Here is a 26782-nt window from a genome sequence, read left to right on the forward strand (position 1 = left end):
ATTGTTATTAATAAACTTCTCAAATATTATACTCAGAGATAAAATGTCAATGAGAAAATTGTAAACAATCCTGAAAAAATTCCCCATCAGATATCTCTTACTGCTCAATGCGTGCTCCATAAAAGGATTTTTTTTTTCAAGAATAAAATAAAGTCCGTGAAACACAAAAAAGTACCAAACGAATTTTGCTCTGAATATAACATTTGAAAATTTCACTAATTAATAATAACTAATTATGTAATCAGGCGAAGTACAAAGCATAGTTTTACTTGCTCCAAGCGACGGCAAACAACATTACATTTGTTCTGTCCAGTTGCGTAGCTCTTGCATATTTTAAAATTTGGCACAAGATATGTGGGAGATATTTACTATTAACAAGCGGAAATATTTGCTCGGTTTCAAGCAGCATCAGCTGAAGCAATCATTCGTAGCAGCGTTCAACAATCTGCATATCCGTCTGAATTTGGGTTTTGTTTCATTCAAGAAACTATCGGGACAAGAAATTAAAACTACGTTGAATCACCTATCTCACTGTTCAATTTTTCTTGTTTTCTTCTTTTTATCCTAAAGTTAGCAGAAGTTCTTAATCAAACGCAGCTGAGAGTATAGTTGTTAAGCGTTTAAAACCATGGCAGTGCGAGTACGTGCCACGCCGTAACGAGGGAAGAAAAGAAAACCCGCGGCGCACTCGTGCACGCGCGTCTCGTGGCAGCCGCAGGTTCTCGCTGTGCACAAACCTCGCCCACAGCTGGTCTTCGCCCCACGCGAAATAGCCGAGCAGCAGGACGACTTAAGGATCGCTGCACCCGCTGAATCACCGGTATACGAAGCAATGCAGCCCCTACTCCTCAGGAACCAGAGCTCAATGGTACGTGAAGCGCACGGGGTAAGTTCCACAAGGGCAAAGATAAGTTCCGCACACTCGTGGTGTGGTGTAGGCGGGGTGTGTGCAAGAATGTAATTTCGCTTTTGCGCTGTGAGAAGAAAATACGACTGTCGGTCTTCGTAGTTGACTGTTTGCGTGGTTCCTCAAAGACGCGTGCAATGTAGCGCAGATGGACAGTACCACTTTCATGCGCCCTGGTAATTAACACTCACAGGCCGACGCCGCCCAAGCTGCCGTTGATGGAGACGACGCCGCCGGTGGACGTCCCGCTGGCGCGGGGGGAGGCGTTGCCGCGGCTGAGGAAGGCGCCGTGGATGAAGACGAGGTCGAGCGCCTGGCGAGCTGGCTGAGTCTGTTCCGCATGCTCGTCATCTTCCTGCCCTTGTTCGCGCTCTGCATGCCGAGCCTGCTTGGGGACTGGGAGCACGCTCGTCGCAACGAGACCTCCATCGCGTCCCGGAGGTTCTTCGGCATGGTCACGCCTCCCGGCTCGTCGTTTCGCCGCCAGTCGGTCCGCACCACGTGCCGTAGCCGCGCATGCGTTGTTGCTGCCTCGAGCGTCTCTCTCGACCCTATGACCAACCCCTGCGAAGACCTGTTCGGTCACGTCTGCAACAACTGGATCAGGGACCACCGCGTCAGCCGGTACGTGGGCTTCCGGAACGGTATTTGGCATGTGGAGTGGGTATCCTCTTTCAGCAACACCGGCAACGGCATATTCAACTATGCTGCAGGATGAAGGCGCCCCCTAGCGATGTCCAGTAACCCTTAGCGATGTCCAGTAACCCCTACGTTGCGTCAACCGTCATACGTCAAAATTTCCCAGTATCGTGTCTGCATCCTGTCCGCTTCAGTCTTCTTCCTTCTCTTGGCACATTCGGTTACTCCGACAGGCCATTGATTACCTTTTCTATTCATTGCATGCTCTACCGAATCCATATTCTTTATTTTAATCTCAACTAGAATATCAGCCACACGGGTGTCGTCTACATATATACACATGATGCGACTGTCAACATAGTGTTCAAAGTCATCACGGCGCGGACTTGTCACTAAACTGTTTTTCAGGCATATATAGCCTCCTTGATATCTGACGTGCTAATGCCTCGCATTAGTACGATGCATCGAGAGCACGCCAAAGCCCGTGTTTTACACCCGTCAACACCGTCAACAATCTCAACAACCGTCAACTTGCTGTTGACTTGAATATGACTGTGGGGTGTATGGTGATATTTCGCGGAATCTTTGCGGGTTCAACCCTTCGGCGCCGCTCAGTAATCGAGAAGATCGGCCTACTAAACTACCGGTACTTTTTCTCATATTAGGAAGGCCGAGACTTGGGAGGTGAATCGCGACCGGCGCACGATGGACCACTTGCACCAGGCAGCACTGACTGAAGACCTGCACAAGATTCTGGCCGGCCAGACCGACGGCCGCTGGTTGCCCGAGGCGATGCCGCATCTCTACCGCAAGTGCCTCAGGCCTGGTCTCAAGGACGCAGCCGAGCTTCGCTCTAAGTTGCTCGAAAGTGCTGGTCTTTTGCCTTGGCCGCACAACGCACGGGACAAGGCCCGCGCCCCGGACATTTCCAAGGTGCACATACGCTGCAGTAAAGTGCCTTGATAACATGTAACGTTCGAACGGCAGTATATATAACGGGCACCCAAAATAATTTAGTAGGTCGATCTGTATACAGCGTAAAGACGCTTGATGCGTGTCATAAGTGTGCTTCGCGAGTACGCCAACTAATAGTGAGAATATAGTTATCTGACGTTTTCTAAAGTAGCTCACGATGCCTTACACCATCTTTAAAATACGATGGCAAGGCCTCCTTGGATTTCATGCCGCAGAATGTAGCTCTGCAGTGAGACGACAGAAACAGCAAAACAGCTGCTTATTCTGCATGGGCGGTAGCTGCTTTGGGTACAGTCATCTTCACCGGCGTAGTTTGCATCCAGCGTAGATTGCAGCGTCAGTATTGTTGCAGTTACGCAAAAATTGACGCTTCACGAACACAGGTTGGCGCCCGGCTAAAACAGCACCCGTGGTAACAAGTGGATCCATGGCCCGTCTCTCTCGACGAAGATTGCGACTTTTAACCACTCAGTCTCTAGATATTGCTTCACATGCTCGTCAGTTTCAATTAATTGATTACTGTTTGATTTATTGGTTAGTGTATGATGGATCGATTGATTAGTTATTAACGGTTGACTCCGAGTTACGACAGCGTAAAGAACACCAAGGATAAGCGGCAAGACGAGTGACAGCCGTTGAAAGCAAATAAATAAATAAATAAATAAATATAAAAATCATGAGCCATTCCACTCTGTGAAGGTGGATGACCAGCGAAGCTGTATAGATGGTAAATCTAAATGTACAATACACAGAGATACATAAATGTTTGGTGGTGTTTATTTTTTCACGCAAGTTACTATTGCTTTGTGGTCGCTGTGATAGACGGCCAAGGGTTCGGTGACGACGATCCACAGGTTCTTGGCGACAGTTAAGTCCAAACACGTGCGCCTCGTGGTCGTTAGCACCTTGGGATCGGTGTAGCACTGTAGCCCTAACCGTTCGAGCATAAACGAGGGCAGCCAATTGCCATCTGTCCGCGACACGTCCACGTTGAAGTCGCCAACGACGAGGACTGGAGTTCGACCGTCGTAGGCCGGATCGAGCAGCCATCCAATGTGGTCGTTCATAAAGTCCTCTACGTCGCGCTTGCAAGAGGCAGGTCGAATGCACACAGTGGCAACGACCCCCTCGTCGGCGGTCTTTAGAGCGCACACGTCGGCACAACACTCCGCGCTTTTTTTATTTTTTTTATTTTTGGTGGTGGACTAAACGTCGTACGGCGCGACGGCGACGGCTACGTCGTTCCTCAAGTATATGGCAACTCCGCCCGCTCGCGAGTCGCCGTATGCAAATGAACGGAAGGCGCGGCGCAATCAATCTCTCCTCGAGGGTGTTAAGCTTGGGCAAGTGCGGAGGCAAGGTAGGATACACGTACCCGTTCGAAGTGCTGAAACGAGGCGCGTTACTCTTTACGAGAGCGTCATTGCACGTATACCGCACACTCGAAACCTCGCAACGTCCTCCTCGCCGGGAAAGCAACGAGTCAACACGTCCACCGCCTTGTGCCGTCGCTCTTCCGACCGCATCCCGTCAATTTCGGAGAGGTCGTTGTCGAAGCACAGCCGTTTGCAAACTGCACAACTCGATCTAAGCTTACGGACGAGAAAGTATCTCTTGAACCTCGCGTAGGCACCGCCGAACCGTCGCGCGCCTTCGTTGCGGCCAGCGTCGTCGGCTCTGCGCCTCTCTTGAGTGCCGCATCGCGGGCACGTTCCTCTACTCGGGTGCCCGAGTCGCTGCGACGACGACGTTCCGCAACACGGGCGCTTGCCAACTTGCTAACTTGCTAACAGACGCTTGCTAACCGCGTCGCGGGAACGTTCTTCTCTGTACGGCGAGTCGGCGGCGCTGCCGACGGTCACATTCACGCCGCTGCTCTCAGCGTCGTTGCTCGCAATATCGCTGTTCTTCGGGCGCACGAACCACTCGCGGCCTTCCCATGGCGAAGGCGGAGCTAAAGTGAGACTGCCACTTCATCTGCAAGAACGTATGACATTGCGCGCATGCGCGCGTGTGCTATACGGGGAAATAACGTTCGAGCAGATGTGGAACGGAGCCAGCTGTGGAATACGACGACGACGAACGCGCGAGCAGTGGCACGAGCGCGTTCTCGCGGTTGCGCCGAGGGGCGCCAATGAGCTGTGGAAAAAGACGACGACGCTCGAGCCATTCCTGGTGATAATTTTTCTTCGACTTAATAATTTTTATTTGATTCCACTTGCGCCTTTCCGCACCACCCACCCCCCTCCTCGGCCTGACGGCTCTTCCCCCTGAGCGTCCTTTTTTTTTTCTTTCCTTTCTTCTTTTCTTTCTTCCTCCTTTCTTGCGGCTGTTTTCACTATACGGCGGATCACCGCCATGGCAACCATTGTTCCACAATCGCAGAATTTCTCACGACCGCTGTCGGAGCGCTTGCTCGTGCAGGACGTCGTGACCATACGGACACAAAATCTGAAAATTTTACGAAAATGCTGAAAATGAATCCTCAGTGTGTGATTACACCGAAAAGAAGTAGTCACTTAGCTCATTTTTGAGCCGATGGCTTTATTTTTGGCGTTCTTTGAGCGCGCGCCTCGCCACCCGACCCGCGGGTGTTGGAAGGCATGACGTCACGACACCCTAGTCGGATAGCCAGCCGGCCGGCCGCGGTCATTCGAAGCGCGCCGACGGCGCCATCGCGAGCATCCAGCGTAGATTGCAGCGTCAGCATTGCAGTTCTGGTGAGTCTACCAGCGATGAGTACACGTCTGCAGACGAGGACTATTCCAACTTCGCAAGGAATATTACCGCTTACGGTTACATGCCTTCCGCGTGAAGCGACGAAGAAGAGCAGGAGGCCGTGGAACTGCCGGTCAGGTTTTCGCGAACCGTAGCGCGAAGATTTCGCTCTGCACCAGACACTTATGCAATAATTATTGGTCATTTCCTGGTGTAAATTTTCGGCAGTGGCGTAATCGTGTTGCTGCCGAAGATTTACACCAGCAGCGAAGTAGAACGCACTTGGTTACTGCAATATTATCTGTTTTTGTCTGTTTGAGCTCTGCGCCACCAGGTGGCAGCACCATACAGGTCACTCACATTTACGGTTCCGCCTTAACGCCCCAACGCCCGCGTCTATTCGATTACCGGACAAGCTAAAGCTCTTTAATAGGCAGGTATCCAAAGTTTACGCACCTTCTCGTCTTTGGGAAACGCGTGCGACGGCGTGTCACGACCGACGATGGTGTTAGAACCAACGTTCTTAGACTAGTAGTTGCTGTTCTAACGTTGGTTAGAACAGCAATGACTGGGCATTTCCTTGTGCCACGACGAACGCGTCAATACCGAGCGACGACCGCGGGAAGGCGCATGTACCGACGCACCACCTGCGTGGAGCGCCGACGGGGATAGTGTTTCAGACAGACCATGTGCGAAAATCGCCGAAAGGGGTTAAACAAACGCTGCAAGGAACCGGCACCCCTGGAAACATTGCGACAGCTGTGGCCGACTTTGGCCGCGGGTGGGTGTTATGACGTCAAATTTCAGCTTCTGCCGGCGGCCGCTTGGAGGCAAGGTGCAGCAGATAATCGCAAAAAAAAAAAAAGATGTTTCTCGTTCTTTTTTTCAAAGCAGCTTGTTGTATTCGTCATTTTCAACAGTTCAACTTTTGTTCCGACGCAAAAAAACCACCCGCCAAAGTTTGTGTCTGTATCCTTTTAAGTATCCGTTCGTGTTGGCGTACCATTGCCGTGTGGTAAGCGGAGCTCGGTGTGGCCAACTGTTCACGGGCCGAAATCGTGACCGAAATCTCGTCGCAAGAGTATGTTTGCAGTTATTCTCCACCAGAACACCTTCGTCCCAAGCTCTGGCGATTTCTCGTTCCGCACCAGCGCATTCAGGGAATGTCCCTACTTCAAAGCACTGTATACCTAATGCGGCAGGGAGAGGCGTTCGTCCTGCAGTGGACATAAATATAGACTGATGAAGATACCTAATGCAATACTTGCGACAACGGTTGGATATGGAACAAAACAAGTGACCAGGCCAACAAGGTGGCCATCACTCTTTATTGGTGTTCCTAAAAAGTCCCACACTTCTTCGTCTTCTAGAGCACCTTCTCCGCTTCTTCCGCGGCTAGGTTACAATATATATAAATCCTCCATCTGAGCACCCGCCAATCAGGAGTTCAACGTGTGACCTCGTGCTCAACGGTATAGAAAGTCATATAGCTGAGGAGCCACCGATTGCAAGCAAACGACTGCTCCGTTTGCCGTTCGCATTTGTGCAGGTGGTGGGCAACGCGTACTACTTCACGAATGAGCCGGCGCTTCTGCGCATGGGCGTGGGCGCCGACGGTCGTGCCTTCCTGGCCGAGCCGCGGCTGCTCCTGGACGCTCTGACGGTGGGTCCCCGCGAAGTGGCGCAGGCTGCCGCTGCGGTCTTCTTGTCGGCGGGAGGAAAGCTGCCGGTGCCCGAATACGTCAACAGGATAGAGGAGCTCCTGGACAATGCACGAAAGGGCGACGTCCCGGCACCCTGGAATACCACGCGGCGCCTTCCAGGTGAAGTACCAGAAATCGGTGGGCGAATTTTTCAAAAGGGCATCCTGTTCCTTGTCCCTTGCGAGCTACATATCCTCTGAAGTATATTCTACGGAGGCTCTCAGGTTCAGTCACTGACATCCGTGGGTTATATACCTTTAGAGATATACAGGGTGTTCATTTTTAAGCTTTACGGATTTTTTTTACATAGCCTGTGGCAGGTAGCATAGATAAATTCGAAGAGGCGGACATTAGTAGCACGAGCAATCGAAACACATATTGAACTAATTAACAAAAATTGACTAATTAATTTCTTGGTTAATTAATTTACGACACATATTGCAATTTACGAATTGTAGCCGGTGAGTTTGCAAGACGCATTCAGTTGAAATGAATTTCCAGGATGACACCAGTTTCGAGATATTATTTCCCAACGTGCGAGACGAAATACATGGGCGTTCCAGTTACTTTTGTGCTTCAATGTATAAAACAGCATTTTGGTAAAAAAGTAAGTGGTACAACACTGCATTTTTACGGCGAGTTTGATGGCGTATATCTCCAAACTGGTGTCATTCTGGAAATTCACTCCAAGTGGATACGCCTGACAAGCTCGCCGGCTACAATTCGTAAATTGCAATATGTGTCGTAACGTAATTAACTAATAAGTTAATTAGTTCTCTTTGTTAATTAGTTGAACATGTGTTTCGATTTCTTGTGCTTCTAATGTCCGCCTCATCGAATAAACCAGCTCAATTATAAGAATTATGCTACCTACCACAGGAGATTTCTAAAAATTCCATAAAACTTAAAAATGAACACCCTGTATAGTGATGCATTGAAAGCATCTCCAGCTGATGTCCTAAATGTGCGAATTAACCTTATCTAAATGATCTTTCTATAGCTTGTTTAAACAGACAGTAAATGAAATGAAAAGTTCGCAGAAATGGGCATCCGTGAGTGAATAATCGACAATGACCGAGAGTTCCTTCTCGAACCACCTCAACAGATCGACTGCCTGCACATTAAAGGCCTGCTATATAGCACATAGGGCCCTTGCTTTTCCTCTCTTCGATGCAGAGGCGAACAACAACACATCACGACCGAGAGCCGCGGGGGAACCGCAGAGCGCGTGGTCCTCGTGGAACCTCCGCACCATCATCGAGGAGGCGTTCGAGGGTCGAGAGACTCCCGACGAAGTCGTGCTTCGGGCGCCCAGCTATGTCGACGCCCTGCCGGACGTGCTCAAGGTGAGTCCTTGAGAAACGTACTAGAGCCTTAACACTATACGCACGTATCGGAGCAGCCGCTTCTTTCTATTGTTAGCAATAGGTCTTCTTGCTGGCTGTTTTCTTCTGAGACTAATGTGGCGGTTTCTTATGTGCGTGGTACGACTTTGCGCATAGACAGCTACACAGCTCAGTCTTCTCCAGAGCTACTGGAAACTAAGACAAAGGAACTATTTACATATTTCCTCACACCTGACGCGATGACGGAAACGTTGTGTGACGCAGCAAGTGAGCGAGCACGAGTTGCTCAACTACCTGGGACTGCGCACGGCCCTGCTGGCGTCCCGCCTGCTGCCAGCCGGCCCAGAGAAGCAGCTGCTCGGCCGACTCATCGATGTCGATGACACGGCGCCCGCCCGCACCGCCACCGAACATTGCATTCGCATGATTGGTGGGTGCGCTCGTTCCTTTAATGAGTACCTATATACTCCTTGGTCGTTCTATCGCATAAAGCGCACATACAGTAGAATATCGGTTAATGCAAAGCGCTTAAACCGAATTACCGGTTAAAAGGAACAACAGCTTCTATATTGATAGGTCTTGCATTTGGATAGGGAAAAAAAAAAAAACGTTCGTTAATTCGAACCAACATTTTCGCAACTTCCAGTAAACGGAACAAAGAATCAAGCTCTTAAGTATCTTTTTTTAAAGCCAAAACCTTGTATTTATATTTCGACATCTATCTTCTGCCCAGAAAGTCATCCTTACCAAGCTGTAGCGAAGACTCAAACAAGAAAAAATTTATAGATATTCAATGCATAGCATGTGCAGTCCGGACAGCTTGGCGACGTCGCCACTCGCCCCCTTCACCGCCACAATAAAAACGACAGAAATTTCGGACTTGGAACGAATTTTTAGTATGGCAATAGTATACAGATATTCATTCCGAAAGTGCGATGAAATGCATGAGCGTTCGAGTTATTTTTTGTTATTCAATTCCGAAAACTACGGTTTGTTAAAAAATATGAGTGAAATAATATAGCATTTTCACCGCACGTTTCACGGCGCATATCTCGAAACCCGTGCGATGTTTTGAGGTCGTTCCAAGTGGATGTACGTTGCAAACTCACCGGCTACCATTCGCATACATTGCAATATGTGCCGCAAAGTAATTATTGATAATGTGAATGAGTGAACTTTCATTAATTAGGATATTATTCGTTTCCATTTCTTGCGCCAGTAATGTCCGCCACTTCGAGTAATCCAGCTCTAGGACTACAATTACGTTATCTGCCACAAGTGATCCTTAAAAATCCTGATCTAAAAAATGCACCCCGTATACTATATATGGGCATCTATAGGCACCGCCGCCTGTTTTGTTCAAATATTTTGAATATCTGTAACTTCAAGTTTTAATCCTAAAACTTTGAAAGAGAATTGGCATTAGGAAAGCTCGAACCGCAGGGGTGTCGCAAGTGCCCGTGTGTCTTGTGTACTTTGGACTCTTTTCTTCTTGTCTCTCAAGCGCATGTAAATCATCCCAAACGATTAATGGATCGGTTATACGATAAATAGCTACTGTTTATTCATGACTCTGGAAGGTGAAGAGAGCGCATGCCCCGAGTGCTATTATACGCCGCTTTCTGCATATATACCTTGCAGCGAAGTACGAGCCGGAGTTGGCGCTCTACGCGCTGACCATCTTGTCTCCGCTGGTGACTGGCCTAAACATCGACTCCCTGCTGAGCTTCCTGCGGCGCCAGCTGTCCAGCGAGCTGCGTACCGGGGCCCTGGACGTCAACGACGCGGCGCTTTCGGACAAACTGGCCGAGCTCGCCTACTCCATGCCGTGGATAGGGCCCGCTCCAAGTTGGCTGCGAAACACCACTTCACGCGAGGCATACTTCACGAGGTATTATATACGCAACTTTTCTCGAGGCATATATCACTTTCTTCAAACGCGCCTTTTTAAGCGAAGCTTTATAGGGTCACAAGTTTCGGCGTTGGTGGTGGTGGTGGTGGCGTTTCCTTCTACTTTTGTTTCCCTTTCATGCAACTTTTTCTTCCGTTGCGTTGCACGTTTCCTTCCCTCGATGCATACATTTAATAAACATTTATGTTTCATTACCGTGGCATGTCGTGAACTTTACGTTACCCTGACGAAGGTCAGGTACACACACGACAAGCTTCGCTTACCCCAATTTTCTCGACAGGAGAAGGGCTGGTGAATCGTTTTTAATTTTTTTTCTCGTCCTTTTCATGATCGAGAACGAAAGGTGTGCGCGCGCGTCAGGTAGTCGAACCTCTATAAGCAGGATTGGACTCGGTCAGTGACAGACAACTTCATCTTGGTATCTCACGGTGTCGACGACGGCTGATATCCACCCTCCCCAACCCTTAACGAACACCTCAACGCGTTTGCACATGTGCGCTTTCTGAACCACGAGGTTTGAACGCAGGCGATCGAAAATTATAGTCGATAAAACTGTCAGAATACAGGGGATCGTGTCAAAAGATGAAAATGAGATTTCTGGACGGTTTAGCGCTGCGCCTGAACCGTCGAGGAAACTCACGACGCTCAAAGGGACATCATGCATTCTGACCTTCCCGGCCTATCCCTATGGATGCAGGGAGCCAATGCACCTCAAAGGAAATATGTGAGATCTGCACAATTTATCTGCCTGCGCCTGCTATGTTTGCTCGTCACTACGTCGACTTGCCGCCCTTCCCCATCTGCGTGTTTCTTCATTGTTACTTGGCGAGCATCCGCGCCTCCTTGGGATACGGAGTTCGCCGCAAGGCGGCCCCGTGGAGTGCGTTCGTCACAGTTTCGCCCGAAAGGCGAAGCATCGATTGCGATAGCAAATTATTAGACAGCTATACGAATTAATTATAGTAAGTTTCATCGGCCCTATAAACTTGTAAACATGTGCTTACTAACAAAATTAATAAGCATGGTGTCACGCGCGCGCTGGCAAACATGAACACATCTCACTCGATAACTGCGGACACTCGCTGTCAAAACGTTGGCGTGACGAAACACAGCAGCAGCAGCAGCGAGCGAATTTATCTTCGTGCTGCCTCTCACTTCAACGAGAACCAAGCGGCGAGAAGCGGCGAGAACACAGCGTACACGACGCTATCAGCCCTAGGCTCGTCTAGACTATCCCCATCGCAGATCGCTTTCAAGGTATAGCGCCCACGCGGCCGCGCTGAGCCGCGCCATACGCAACCGCCGCCGAAGTAGAACCCTCCTCCCTCCCCGCGCTGCCTTGCACACGATGAAAGACAGCGCGCTTCCTCCCCACCTTCTTCCCTTGCCCGCACGAGATCAAGCCACCATCTTCTGCGAACGCTTTCACTCGCACACACAGCATACGTCGCGCGCCCACAATGTTATCGCACTTGGACTTTGTGTGAAACATTACGGCGACGGCGTAAATGCGCCTGGAGGGTCCATAGAATTGGCTATCGCAATAAAAACTGGTTATGAGTCTGTTCCCTTTGTTGGCTTTGCTTGTCCCGTCGTTTAGCGCTCCACCAAATCAATTTCAAAATGTGCCGATGAGCTCAATTATCAAGCCCTCTACGTAAAGTGTTCTTTTGTTTGTTTGTTTGTTTGTTTGTTTGTTTGTTTGTTTGTTTGTTTGTTTGTTTGTTTGTTTGTTTGTTTGCATCTGCGCCTCTTTTTACGTACTGCGCCTCCTGGCTTGATCATACCTGAAAGCGAGACGGAAGAGAATTTTCTTTTCTTTTTTTTCGGCCATTCAAACGCGGAGAGACGGACAACACGGGAACATTACTGTTTTACATATATATAGAAGGAGCTTAATATTGTAAATTTTCACTTTTGTAAATAAGATGTTTATAATTAGCGGACGTAAGCGGTTTAGTGCACCCGGGAAGAAGCGTCAGCAGCAATGCGCAGAATCCAAACTCTGTTGGTCTTATTTTGTTTTCCGTTCACTAACGTAATACGCCCGCTATTTCTGAAACTTGCTCACGCAGTTTCTCAGCATAGCGTTACCGTACGTCACCCCTGCATGCAACGACAGAGCATACCGGGTACATATCGCGAATGTGCAATCGGCGGCAATATGTACAGCTGCTACATAACGCTAACAGTAATTCCACACTGAATGTAAGCCAATGACTATAGGAGCCGTTGCCTCGAGTCTACTGTGATTATTAAGTCAGCATTGTCCTGGCCATTCTTGGCCTAACATGCTGGCTCGCGTTCGTTATGTAGGGCGAGCAGGTCCCACAAGCTTCACATCGCCCGTTTAGTTAACGTTCACATTTTTTTCCTCCAACGGCACGGCGCAGGTTCTACGAAGGGAATAAAGCGGCGCTCGTCAGGTCCTCGCAAACGTCGCAGGCCGTGTTCGCCTGGATGCAGGAGAAGGCGGTCAGCGAGCACCTGGCCACCAACGGGCCGCACCGGACCACCGCGGACCAGCGCTGGCTGCCGGGCCTGCTCTCGACGCGATGCAGTCTCGCGCTGCGGGAAGAGGGCGCCGACAACGATGGCGTGCTTCCGCCCGAAGCCACGCTCCAGGTTTGTACGTCGCTAACGAAGCACGCAGTCAGCGCTCGGGAAAAAAATATCTTTCTGCGTTTTTTTACACTGGATCACCACGCCATCTTTGCCCACGTGCCACACGGGTTCTAAACCCGCCGCGGTGACTCAGTCAGCTAAGGCGTTGCGCTGCTGAGCCCGATATCGCGGGATCGAATCCCGGCCGCGGCGGCCGCATATCGATGGAGGCGAAATGCAAAAACGCCTGTGTGCTTGCGTTGTAGTGCGCGTTAAAGAACCCCGGGTGGTCAAAAGTAATCCGGAGCCCTCCTCTACGGCGTGCCTCATAATAAGAACTTGTTTTGGCACGTAAAACCCCAGAAAGAACAACACAATGGTTCCAGGGATTTGTTAGCCAGTAAGTACCGAATACCGGCGGTGTGTCCCAAAATAGAGAGGATGCTTGTAAAAGGGATAATAGTTTGCCTTCCATGTTTTTAGCAAATCGTTTTCGTGTCTCCTTCCACGTTTCATTCGCACTCGTTTTCCACCTGTGTAGCGCGACCTTGACTCGATCAAGAGAAGTGGGCTCGCCCATTGTGCCATAGTAATCTATCCGTGAAGCATCCATTCAGTCGGCGTCGCGCGGAGGGCGATAAGAGTGGAAGACCCCTTCTTCTGGCTCTCTCTTCTAATTGGCTGACGGGACCCGTAGCTTTCACTAGATCACACGAGCTGGTGAGATGGAGCATAGACAATTGCGTGCATTAATGTGTGGGGCAATGGCGTGCCCGGAACATATTCGTTTCATCTACGGTTGAGATATGGAACGCGTTCAAATGCACCAGTACTTGAACAGGATATGGACAAATGGACTAAATGAGGACGGAAGGCATGAGACATATGTAAGGAACGAAGCGACTGCACGTCCGTCCGTCAAGATAGTTCGGTGCGACTGCTTTAATGAGCCCCGTTTCCCTGGCCCGTGTGCGTACTTATAGTGCACTTCTTCCTCTGTTCACAAAAATGTCACAGTTTCGCCCTAAGGGCGAAGCAATGAATGCGATAGCAACACAGCAATGTCATACGAAGTAAGGTGAGCGGCTTTGGTAGCAATATGAATTGTAGTAAACATGAGCGGATTAAGTAAGCAGATGTGCTGCGGCGTAAGTAGACCGACATGAAGAGAGACTCTATGATCACGAGAAGGCGCGTGTAAAACGGTGGTGTTGATGAGAAGCGCTTCCCGTGGGCAGCGCGTGCGAAGGGACACACCTGTAGCGCTGGACTGCCGATCCGGGCAGCATTGCATGTGTAGCGTGCGTTGGAAAATGTGGCCCGACTATTACTAACTGAATGAAAAATGTCACAGTTTCGCCCTAAGGGCGAAGCAATGAATGCGATAGCAACACAGCAATGTCATACGAAGTAAGGTGAGCGGCTTTGGTAGCAACAACACGCAGAACTGTTGTCGACGCCATCGGCGTTTTGCCCGCGTTAGCTCAAAATGCGTGCGGCGTTGGTGACTGTTGCTGGAGCCTCTGATATAAATAGGCACTTGGTGCCGCAGCTAAACGTCGCCTCCCTTCCCTCCCCCTCCCCCATGGCCTCTCGCGCGTCTGAAGAAGGCGCGTTTGCTCTACATATATGGTGATTGTAAAGGAGAAAAGAGACGCCTACTTCTGAGCACGGCGCAGAACGCGCGTTTGTTCTCAGCCGGGCGTTCACTCCCCGTGAAAGACGCGCCCCTCGCGCCCTTTCACTCGCACATACAGCGTTCGGCGCGCGGCGACGATTTCATCTCCAAATGACGTCATACGGAACCTCACGGCGACGGCGACGGCGACGCCGACGGCAGAAATCTGCTTTTGAGTGTCCATATAATTGCTATCGCAATAACAAGCGTGGTGTGAGCGCGCACAAACAAACATGAATAGAACACACTGAATGACTGCAGACAACGACTGTCAAAACACTGGCAGCAAGCGCATACGCCGCAGCGGCGAAGGTACGTGCGGTCTATCGCTTCAACGGAAACTGAGCGGCGAATGCACGGCGCATAAAGGTCAGAGCCGCGTGGTGCGCTCGTTCGGTGCGAACGAGCGACGAGCGCGGTTGTTGGCAGAGTAGAAGTGCCCCCCCCCCCCCCCCCCCCGCTCCCTCCGGCGCTGGCTTCCCGCTTCCTTGCTTGCGCGTGGGGCATTTAGTGCGTTCGCTCTCCGTGATAGCGCGCGGCGAAGAATTTATCTATAGGGAACCTCACGGCGACGCCGACGGCAGAAATCCGGCTGAAGTGTCCATATAATTGCTATCGCAATAAAAAGAAGCAACACACTGCCACCCGCGAGAAACTGACGAGATGATTGATGATGACAGCGGCGTCACGTCGTCTTCTAAACTTCTTCGAAGTTGCACCGTTGGCGGCGACGGCGGTTGCTGCTGGCGTCCCACCAGGCTGGAACAGAAGCCCAGACTTCACGTGACGGCGCGCAGATGACCAGAGGAGCCGTCAGAGGAGTTTCTTTCACTGTGTCCTTTGACATACACATGAAGAGCAGGTTGTCCATGTCCGTCTTGTTCTTGATGTTGGTCGAACGATGGCGTCCGCTGGTATATCGGCGCGGCGGTACACGGTAGGTCATGACAATACCGGTGGAGTTGCACTTTTCGTGGGTTGTGGATGAAGTTTTCAAGCTTGTAGTCATCAGGCGTATCTGTCGGTGGTGGACTCTGCGATGTAGTTGGCGCGGTCGGTCGATGAATGTGAGCTCTCTGGTGGAAGACGTTGGCGCTGTCACGTATGATTGGGTCGTTGACGCTGTGCATACGCTGGTCTCGGAGCTACGGTTTCGAGCACTGCTTTGCCGCTGATGGTCAGTCTCCACGCTGCGGTGGCGGTCGTGCGAGGAGCCAGAGCAATGGCGATTCAGTTCGCTGTTTTGTATTTGATCTACTTTGTCGAGGCTCAACGGCTTGCATGTTTCGTTCTTGGGCAACTTTTCGGGCAGCGTTTCGTTTTCAGGCAAGTCGAACTTGTCGTCGGTTCTAGTCATGATCTGAGGGCTCATGTAGGCGATCACCTTCTCGTTGTTAAGGATGATCTGACGCTGTTCCCTCGCCACGGACTGGTGCTTCGGTTGTACGCGCGGTCTCGGTTGTCTGGCGTTTCAGCTGGCCGCCTCGGTCTGGAGCTTCGGTTGTGGTACGCGCGGTGTCGGTGGTCTGGCGTTTGAGCTGGCCTCCGTCTGCAGCTCCGGTTGTGGTACGCGCGGTGTCGGTGGTCTGGTGTCTGCGCTGATGTTCACCTGCTTACCCAGGTGTACAGGCAGGATGTACTGCCTGCAGTCCTCGCAAGGGCTGGCGGCAGTCGGTAGTGATCGGGAATGAAGGCGAAAACGGACCCGGCTGATGGCGTGATGGATCATCTCGTGGTATTCGAGGGCCTCGGTGAATTCGGCTTCGTATTCGTCGTCGTCGATCACGAGCTCTTCGAGTTCGGCGCTGATGGCGTGATGGATCATCTCGTGGTATTCGAGGGCCTCGGTGAATTCGGCTTCGTATTCGTCGTCGTCGATCATGAGCTCTTCGAGCTCTTCGAGTTCGGCGTTGATTTCAGCGAGGCCATGGTCTAAGTCATCGATTTCGTACAGGAGAACTTGTAAGTCAGTATGCGTCGGTTCGGTTTCTTGCAAGGCTTCGGTTGCGGCGGCGGTAATGCGGGTAGCGGCGCTTCGAATGACGTCGCGCTGACGGCGTAGTCGGTCCATGGTCGGTTGTGCGGACGGCAGTCTCCTCCTCGGGTTTCGCGGCACCATAAAGTGAGGAACGAAGCGACATGCACGTCCGTCGGTCAAGATAGTTCGGTGCGACTGCATTGATGATCCCCATTTCCCTGGTCCGTGCGCGTAGTTATAGTGCACTTCTTCTTCCTCTGTTCACAACAATATAAAAACGGATCTAATATGTGGTGAGAGTACCCGTGTAGACGTCATTATACTGAGTGACCGGCCTCAAGCTACGGTTAGTGCTAAATTTTCAGTCTGTATAAAGTAAGCAAAACGTATGACAGCATTAAACGTGCCTTGAAGAAACGACAGCACCAGTAGTCAAGGATGATGTGATGGAATGAACGCGACCAACAGTCGTATACGATATAGATCACCCTTCCAAAGGTATATTTGCACATATTCGAAGAAAAAATAAATATTTTTGGAGCAAGCTTAGTGTTAGACTTTCCCTTCGTAAATTCCCATAAAGCCATGGTACCAGCGACGTCATGTTACATTATTTCATGGTGCTCTCGCACATTTTATGAAGTCCTTTCGATATAGGAAAAGGCCACGAAAGGCCAGGTTGCTCTTTGTTCATTTTCGTACGCTATTCAATATTGAACCATCAGTAAACAACTACCAATCCCCAGTAGACGTCATTAGTCTGATACCACACATAGAGCTGGAGCGAGAACTTGAAAGAGGTGCCGTCCGCTAATTTTAAGTCTTTTTTTTTTGGCAAGCAAACTCTGCTCAAGGGGCAATATCTAGGCTATTTGCAACTCGAAAAGAGTAACCTACCAATCTAGCCTAACTTTCTCTATATCGACGACGGGCAGAACACGACATTCCGTTATCAGGGCGGCCGTAGCCTCGAAGCTACGGCCGCCGCCGTATAGCTGAAATGGAGCATTACATGCTTCGCGCGAAGGTTGTGGGTTCGCCTTCCACATGCAGGTGTGCAGGTGGCAAGTGCTCGTATCCCACCTTTATTTTCATTTCCTTCCATTAAGAAAATGAAGCTTATCGCATATGCAACGTTCACTCTTATCTAATTGTACATTTAATACTGAAGAAATAAACTTAATTGCTCTGTACCTTCCTTGGCTTCATTAGCCCAATCGGTTCGACTGCTTTTTTATTCGAAGGTATTACCGGGCAAGGCATATTATTCCATGCTGATATGTTGTCTTTCCAAATGTCAGGAACGTGTGCAATTCTGCCGCTGTAACGTACGAAACACGACGCAGGTGCCACCGGCCGCCCTGGACTTACTCTGGGGCACGCATCCATCGACAGCCATGCTACAGGTGGCACGCATCGGTGAGTGTACCTCGCTATACTATACTATTACTACAACTACTAAAAATGCGGTTGTGAACGGTAGAAGTTCGGCCTTGTGGGTATGCCATTGTAACAGGTATAAAGCGCTAGGAACGGCAGGTAGCTGGCGTCCTTAATTTTTGTCCCCCTCATTTCAAGCGTTAATTATATGTTGCAGCAATAATAATAATAATAATAATAATAATAATAATAATAATAATAATAATAATAATAATAATAATAATAATAATAATAATTAATGCAGCAGACCCGACGAGTTGGAATCTATGTACAGCGAAGTTTGTGTGCGTGCACAAAAAGATTAAACAACGCGCGCGCACACACACACATACACACACACAAAGTTATACTGATCCCTTTGTTAGGTGGAGTTGCTTACTACTAGCGAGTACGACGAACGTCTTGAATCGGTTCGTGGTTTCAGAGGCAGCATGCGCATACATACGTAGCGCAATTCGAATCCCTTCTATCCGCGAGAAGCGTTTACTTCATTATACCGTGCAGCCGCGGACGCGCGAAGGCGAGCTTTCTGTTTATTTCTTTCCTCCGCACGCAGCCAGGCTTTACGATGATGATGATGATGATGATTTATTCGCATCCCCATTGAAACGGGGTGGCGACAAATAGTCACATAGCCTGCATGATTTAATCAGGTATACTACACATGTTCTTTATCTAGCATTTTTGTATACCTCTCATTATCTTTCTTTTTCAAAAGTTTAGCTTGTACCGCTGCCTATGATTTTAAGAGATCAGGTCATATCCATCTTTTCCCTGCTTTTTTTCCACCAGTACTCTAATCGTCTCTTGCTGATCTCTACGGCTGATCTGTTTGTTTCCTTCCCCTTTAAACCCAAGCGCTTCTGGGAGTTGCACGTTACCTACGGTTCTCGCTGGGTGAATCCCGTCGCATTCCATTAGGATGTGCTGAGTGGTCTCTGGATCTTTACTGCAGCATACACATGTCTCATCTAGTTCCGAATATTTGTTCCGATATGTTTTCGTCCTTAGGCAACCGGCTCGAGCCTCAAATAGCAAGGCACTGCCCTTTGTGTGATCGTACAGATTTTCCCTTCTAATTTCTTTCTTCTCATTCTTGTAAATCTCCATTGTCCTTTTCGTTTCCATTCTTTGCATCCAATTCATGGTCTCTATTTCTCTCACTTTCTTTCTGATGACCCCTGGTTGTCTATTTACAGTTTCGATTATCCTGTACTTGGTTGCCAACTTCCTTGACCTCTTCCTCCATTCTGTGTCCACGCTTTTCATGTAGAGATACTTGTGCACTTTAGCCGCCCATTTATTTTCATCCATGTTCCTGAGCCTTTCTTCAAAACTAATTTTGCTTTGTGCTTCTCTGACTTCAAAAGAGGCCCAACCCATGTCTCCATGCACTGCCTCATTTGTCGTATTACCGTGTGCTCCCAAAGCCAACCGGCCTACTGATCGTTGGTTAACTTCCAAACCCGCCAATATATCCGATTTTAAGCATATAATGGCATTTGCGAATGTTAGCGCTGGCACCATTACTCCTTTCCAGATTCCACGCACCACCTCATACTTATTGTGGCCCCACAGTGCTCTGTGTTTCATTAATGCTGCATTCCGCTTCCCCTTTATTTTCAGATTATCTTGGTGGTTGCTTGAGTAATTCTTTCCTTCGTTTATGTGTACGCCGAGGTACTTATATTGCTTCACTATGGGTATTACTTGCTGTTGAATTGACACCACGAAGTTACTCGTGTGTTCATTAAAGATCATAATCCCTGATTTCTCTGTGCTAAACTTAAGGCCTAGATTTGTCGCTGCGTTCCCACAGATATTCGCAAGTATCTGTAAATCTTTTTTATTGTCCGCTAGTAGCACAATGTCGTCTGCGTACATCAATCCAGGGACCTTCTGTTGCACCATTTGTCCATTACGCATGTAGGATAAATCAAAACCTAATTCGCTGTTTTCCAGTCGTCTTTCTATGCCCTTGACGCAAAGCGTGAACAACAATGGTGACAGAGGGCATCCTTGCTTCAATCCTTGGTGAATTCCCACCATTTCATTTCCTTGCAGCGCCACCAGAGGATGCAAGCACCCTCTGGTGGCGCTGCAAGGAACCCCGCGGCGCGCGCGTTGCGCGAGTTCTGTTGTGATTCGCTGGCCTATTCCCAGGCGGCAGCGCCAACTGTCACGATACCCGGCGAGGTTCGCAAAGAATAGCCTTACTCAACAACAACAACAACAACAACAACAACAACAACAACAACAACAACAACAACAACAACAACAATAATAATAATAATAATAATAATAATAACAATAATAATAATAATAATGATGATGATGATGATGTCGCCGTTTCGCCCTAAAGGCGAAGCATCAATTGCGATAGCAAATTAGTAGAGAGCTATTCGGAGTAGGGATAGTAGTTTTAACGGCTGCATAAACTTGGACACATTCGCTTACTAACTGAACAAGCGTGGTGTCAGCGCGCACAAGCAAACGTGAATAGATCACACTCGATGACCGCAGACAACCACTGTCAAAACGCTGGCAGCAAGCGCAGCCATCGCAGTGAGCGAATGTTCGTGCGATCTATCGCTCGAACGGAAACTGAGCGGCGAATGCACAGTGCATACGAAGGTCAGAGCCGTGTGGAGATCGCTTTCAAGATACGGTGCGGGCGACCGCCGCAGCCGGGCAAACTGCAAGCACAGTTGTTGGCAGAGTAAAAGCTGCCCCCCCCCCCCCTCCCTGCCTTTCCGCTTTCCTTCGTTCGCGTGCGAGACAGTCGCCAGTTCCCCTTGCGCTCAGTTGCAAGTTACGCATTTGGTGCCGCAGCATAGTGTCGCCCCCCCCCCCCCTCCCTCCCTCCCATACCCCCCCCCCCCCAGCCTTTCGTGCGACGGGAGTCGCGTTTGCTCTCCGCCGTGAGTTCGCTCTCCGTGATAGCGCGCGTCCCACGCGCGCTTTCACTCGCACGTATGGCGCGCGGCGACGATTTTATCGCCCTTGGACTTTATACGGAACCTCACGGCGACTGCCATGGCAGAAATCCGCCTGAAGTGTGCATATAATTGCTATCGCTATAATAATAGTAATAATATTATTAATACCAATAAATACGCCCGCACGAAGTGAAAAATAAACTTTTTCTGGAGTACAAGATAGTATACATCATCGGGGATGCAATATTTGTCTTGTTTCGGGTCTTATAGTGCGCGTAATCATAAAGACAGCGGATACCTAATGAATCACAATCTCAACTGCAGCGACATCGGCTAATTAAATAAATGCGATGGGCGTTAGCTTACTAATTACTGCAAACACTTTTAGATGCGAAGCAGCTTATTGCGGGGGCTTTGTCCGTCCCTCCTGCGTCCCGCGGCGTCTCACACCCCCACAGCGCATGCGCGTCCCCTCCCCCCCTCTCTCCTCTCCTACGCTCCCTCTTTCTCTCCTCTAGGAATCCGGAGCGGTGCGCACGACAGGTGGCGCGACAGCTGCATACTCCGCTGGGGGCGCCACGGTAGTTCCGCGGTATGAAAAGGACGGAGCGCGCGCGCCTCATTCTCTCTCCTGTGCAGCGCCGCGATGAGCGCTCGGGCCGCTGCCGCGAAACCATCTCCCCGCTGCTTCGCATCCACACATGGTTCCATTTAGCAGGAGATGGAATAATTTTTTTTTCACTTCCCGGAGAAAAGTCGTCGCATCTATAGTAGCGTTTAGTACGCATGGCAGGCTGCACAGTTAGGTGCTTCACACACTGATAAATTGACACGAATCATCGCACACGCGTGCGTGCAACCGCAACCACTTGGTCGCCGAAAAAGTTTAAGAACCAACCCCGGTTGCTATCCAAGAATGCGTTTAGCATGCTTTAGAAGGTGGTCATTTGTGGCAATATATGTTGCCTTGCGTGTTATGGGCGGCGCTCCCCTTGCCCCCGTGCCTTTGCCGTACGCGGGAGCCTACCGGTACCATATGCCAGTACAATGCCTCCTTTACTAGTAAAGGAGGTATTGGCCAGTACTTCGAGCACCACTTCTGTATGGACCAGTTGGAAACCCCGTGCAGCATTTGCGACCGCCTCTCGACCAGCGTCTCCGACCAGAGGCGCAGCGTCTCAAAACTCTAGCTCTCACGAAAGAAGAATGCGATCTAGTAGCATGCCACCGTGCGGTTAAAGTGTACTATTCTAGTACGCTGTAGTGCGGTACCAGCGGTATACCACCACGCGCTTTTTACGGCTGTTAGACTGCACTATCTTCGGGATGAGCCCACGAAAACGGTTAGAATGTCACAAGGAACAGCTGCTACTTCCCAAATATAATGCTAAACGCATTTGACACTACGCAGGGGCACCCCGCGAGGTAGAGTGTATTAATTGAGGGCCCTCGTGTTCTCGCAGGCGTCCGCGCCTTCAAGACCGTGCTGCAGCACCTGTTTCGCTGGCAGCAACGGCAGCACAGCGACGCGACGGGGTCGTACGTCCACGACAACTGCACTCCGTGGGACGCGGCCCCGTACCAGCTGGACATGGCTCTGGAGTCGCTGGCGCTGTCCCTGGCGCTGCGCGCTTACCTCGCGTGGCCGGGAGCCCCCGAGCTCGTGCTGCCGACACTGCAGCACCTGGAGCCCGAGCAGCTCTTCTACGTCTTCTACGCGCTCAACCAGTGCGAGGTCAACGGGCCGGACGTGGAGCAGACCCTCGTTTCTTCTAGACACAAGGTCGACTCCCTGGCACAATTAGCAGCGTCGTTCAGAAAGGAGCGTACAGAGTTCGAAAGCGTCTAAACATCCTGTTTTAACCCGATTGTCGAATCGAACCATGTTCCTTCTGGTTCTCGTTTTGGCGGAGCCGAAAACGTTTATTTCCCGTTCATGAACTCCTTAGCGAAAAAAAAAAATAATGGTTCAAACGACTTTGAACGGGGTTATGCCTGTTCGCATAGCCTATAAAAAAAATTAAGTAAACCTACCTTTATTTTGAACATGAACTCGACGGTGCTCTTCAGCTGCACGAGAATACTGTAAGTGCACAACCCCTCCATGCCACAAGTATACTCGTAGCTCCTAAGGAACATGCACTGTGGCAGGACCTTTCAGCAATAGTAATTTCTATCACACACAATTTAGTTTACATACCAGCGTTGTCAAAAGCGACCGCCAAGCTACAAGCGCTTCTACATTTTAGCACTAAGTAGATCTCTCGCCACCGGAGAGCTTTCTGATGGTCATTTAAAACGCTAAGGGTGACCTATAATGCCTGCCTCCCGACAAGTCTTTGACCACCGCAATAACACCGACAACCGATTGACAACTGCAATAACAGTGTTGTCACTTCTAAAATGAGAGTAAGTGTATGTGCATTTACAAATGGGGTAGCACGGTTGATCCACAAGTGCAGGCAACGCACGAATGAAAAGCTACAGAGAAGGCCGCCAACCTGAACCGCAAACCGTTTTCTTTCTGGTCTCCCGTTGAAAAAGATCGAATTCCGCGATGATTTCGTGGTAAATGCGAGAGAAACGCGTTCGCATTACGTCGCCCCTCTTCGAGGCCCCTGATTCACGATTTAGGCCGCGTTCACCACATTCCACAGTGCTATTCAGGAGATCACTCGACACACGTCCTGAGGAGGGAAGTGCAACTGACGCTGGTCCAGAGCATACCGCCGTCAGTTGCACTATTCATATATATATATATATATATATATATATATATATATATATATATATATATATATATATTCGACATTCCTAATGCTTACGTATTAGAACTGTCGTGTAACTATTCCGTTCGCTTTCGGTTCCATATAAGCAACGCGATTCTCTGTTTTCGGTTCAGTTCCAATTCGATATCGTGCTCTTAGCTAGCGTCTTAATTGAATATTCGACGCCATCGATTTATCTTATAGCACTCAGCGGCCCTATTTCGCATCTTATTAACCATGTGATCGTATAGCGTGCAGCAGTTAATTCGTGCTAGAGAAGTCTATACGCAAAAGGGCCACTGGCAGGATCGAAATCTGTAGGTCCTTTCCGGTATAGTTATAGGCTGTTTAGTTTCACCATGTTTTCCTCTACTGAGCCAGAGAACGTGATTTGCACTAAAACTATCAGAAGAGACAAGATCTCATAATTTGGCAACGTTTAGATTCTCCAGGAGTACCTGCATTGTTATTTCGCACGCTTTTGGGCTTATCTTGTCCCCCTAACAACAACCACCGTCCTATCTTGCGTGCCTAACAGCGATCGCCCACTACTTGCAGGTCAAGGACTGCACGTGGGTGCATGCGCGACACAGCGTTCTTGACATGAAAGCAGCGAGCGCACAGAGAATGGAAACGCAAGCATAGAAAATGACGATTATTATTTGGGTACAAGATACGCCCCAAACGGTATAAAGCTTATGGTTATTCTAGATACCTTTTTTTCAAACTATATAAACACTGTCAAATTTATGGAAATATCGGCGCTAATAGGTGGTGGGAGAGCAGACAGCACCATTGGCATCATTGACTCGGGGCAAGCTGGTCGGTGCTTCGGAGCCGCGACCATCCCTCAAACGCTACCATGTTGTCAGATTTGCCAATGGTGAATTAACGCCACCATTTCTGTGAGGTTGAAACAAAAGTACTCAGTAACATTTCTCATTCCCTTATCGCGACCCAAGACTAAATGCATGCTTGCTCGTGCCAACATGTTGCGCAGCTCCGCGACGACGCGGCCCGACCCGATCGCGCTGGCTGGGTCAACCGAGTGACGTCCAGGAACGAGGACTTCGCCAGGGCGTTCAGGTGTCCACCGCCGCTGAAGCCACCGAACCCCTTTCGCGACTGCGGTCTGGTTCCTCCTTCCGGGACAAACGCGGTCCGCGCCTAAAAAGTGCGGACGTTGCTATACTTTCAGGCGCCCAGGTGTCGGAGGCACCCTCGCTTTTTTTTTTTTATAAATAGTTCACTACGTTCATTAGGCAGCAATTGTCATGTGGCTCGTTTATTACTAAGAAAGAAAATTGAGCTGCTCAATCAGTGCCTGACGCGTCGTACTTGACTTGCAGCCAAATTAACAACTTCCCAACGGAAGCGAAAGAATGAGCAAGTTCTCGACGCAACAGAATCAAACGGCCTGTTGAAATTCGATCGGGGACGAAGTAACAAGCATAAAAATTTTAATCTCGGCACGACTTTTCTATTCAATTTGCGAAGAAAGTTGGGTCACGGCTCAGGTGCTCTGTGAATTCAACGTGAGAAAACTTTCAGTGGAGATTCAGATTTCTTCATTTAAAAGCTGCTAGCCGCAGGAGCGCTTTTGCACGATAATAGCACAGGTCTGCTTTGGTCGCACGGAGATTTTACCGCCAACCTGCACGTTGTCTTCGGCGCATGCTTCTGGATACGCCGCAGAAAAATAGCGATACAACAAAAATTAAAATGTCAGTTTCGCCCGACAGGTTAAGCATTGATGACGATGGCAAATTATTAACTTATACGAAGTAAGAAGGCTGTAATATTGCCAGCTTGTTGGCAAAACATGCTTTGATTAACAGCGCAATGACACTAGAGGGGACAGCGCTCTGTTCTCTCTTCTGTCCCCTCTAGTGTCCTTGTGCTGTTGAAGAAAATCTTAAAGTATATACGAAGTAAGGTAAAGTTTCATACACTGCTGTAAACATTCGCTTAACTAAATAACATTCGTGTTGCCTATCTCTTCAACGCGAACAAAGCGGCGAGAACGCAGTAGTGTGTTCGGCGCGCCTAGAGTGTCTCAATCGCAGATCGCCTTCAAGATAGGGGCCACGCGGCCGCGCTTTGCCTCGCTGCCAGAGTAGTACCCCCCATCGCTGCCTTGCACGCGATGGAAGACAGCGCGCTTTCCCCACTTGAGCGCGCGAGATCAAGCCACCATCTTTGGCTAACCCTTTCACTTGCATACACAGCACACGGCCACGGCGTTATCGCACTTGGACTTCATATGGAACATCACGGCGACGGCGGAAATTCGCCTGGATTGTCCAGATAATTGCTATCGCAATAAAACTGGTTATAAGTCTGCGTTCTTGTGCTGTCTTTGCTTGTCCCGTCATTTAACGCTCCACCAAATCAGTTTCAAAATGCGCCAACAAGCTCAATTTTCAACCCTTCTGTGTAAAGTGTGTTTGTTTACCTTCGAGCCTCCATTTACGTACTGCCCCTCCTGGCTTGATCATGCCTGAAAGCGATGCCTTCTCTTCGAACGAGTGCGAGCCGGAAGAGAATTCTTTTTTTTTTTTTTAGAACATTCAAACGCGGAGAAGACGGACAACGCGGGAACATTATTTTTTACATATATATACAGAGAGTTTAATATAAATTTTCGCTTTTGTAGTTAATATGTCCAGAATTAGCAGACACAAGCGGTTTAGTGTGCCCGGGAAGAAGCGTTAGCAGCACTGCGCAGGCGCCGAATCCAAACTCTGTCGGTCTTTACTTACTCAGAGCTGATGTACACTAACATAGTGCTCCGGTAGGCTAGCCTTCGAATCCAGCTAAACTACCCCCCTCCCCCACCCTCCTAGCGTGAGCACAACTCCCCGATCCCTGCCTTGCGAGCGCGAGAATACACCCATCGCAGATTACCTCGAAGATTCCAGGACCACGAGGCAGCGCCATGCGCTGCTGCGGCCTGACGCGCGCTTCCCTGCCCCCGTTCTAGCGCGCGCGAGAATACGCCGCCGCACCGAGCCACCAGTCTTCTCGGCTGACCCTCGCCTGTCTTCTTAAGTTGTACTAGAGTGTACTCGACTATTGACCCTTTTCGCGGAGCAGTTTGTTTTAGAGAAACGAGATGGCGCTTACGGCGGCGCACCATACGTCTCCTCAGCGACCGCGCACGAATACGAAGCCA

General features: G+C 49.6%; 1 protein-coding gene across 2 annotated transcripts; it reads left to right on the forward strand.

The window, feature by feature from the left end:
- The first annotated feature begins 700 nt into the window (after nt 1-700).
- LOC125939661 (uncharacterized) lies at nt 701-24867 on the forward strand. 2 transcript variants are annotated; one of them, XM_049669487.1, is made up of 11 exons: nt 701-886; nt 1101-1531; nt 2212-2479; nt 6789-7062; nt 8119-8288; nt 8553-8718; nt 9930-10179; nt 12594-12825; nt 17807-17879; nt 22303-22622; nt 24608-24867. In XM_049669487.1, the coding sequence occupies exons 1-11, from the start codon at nt 833-835 to the stop codon at nt 24776-24778; spliced, it is 2409 nt and encodes an 802-aa protein (XP_049525444.1). In that variant the 5' UTR covers nt 701-832; the 3' UTR covers nt 24779-24867. The 2 variants fall into 2 exon arrangements, with proteins under 2 accessions (XP_049525444.1, XP_049525445.1); XM_049669488.1 differs by having other exon boundaries at nt 701-868.
- The last annotated feature ends 1915 nt before the right edge of the window (nt 24868-26782 follow it).

This window comes from Dermacentor silvarum, chromosome 6 (genome assembly GCF_013339745.2).
Source record: "Dermacentor silvarum isolate Dsil-2018 chromosome 6, BIME_Dsil_1.4, whole genome shotgun sequence".
Taxonomy (NCBI): Eukaryota; Metazoa; Arthropoda; class Arachnida; order Ixodida; family Ixodidae; genus Dermacentor; species Dermacentor silvarum.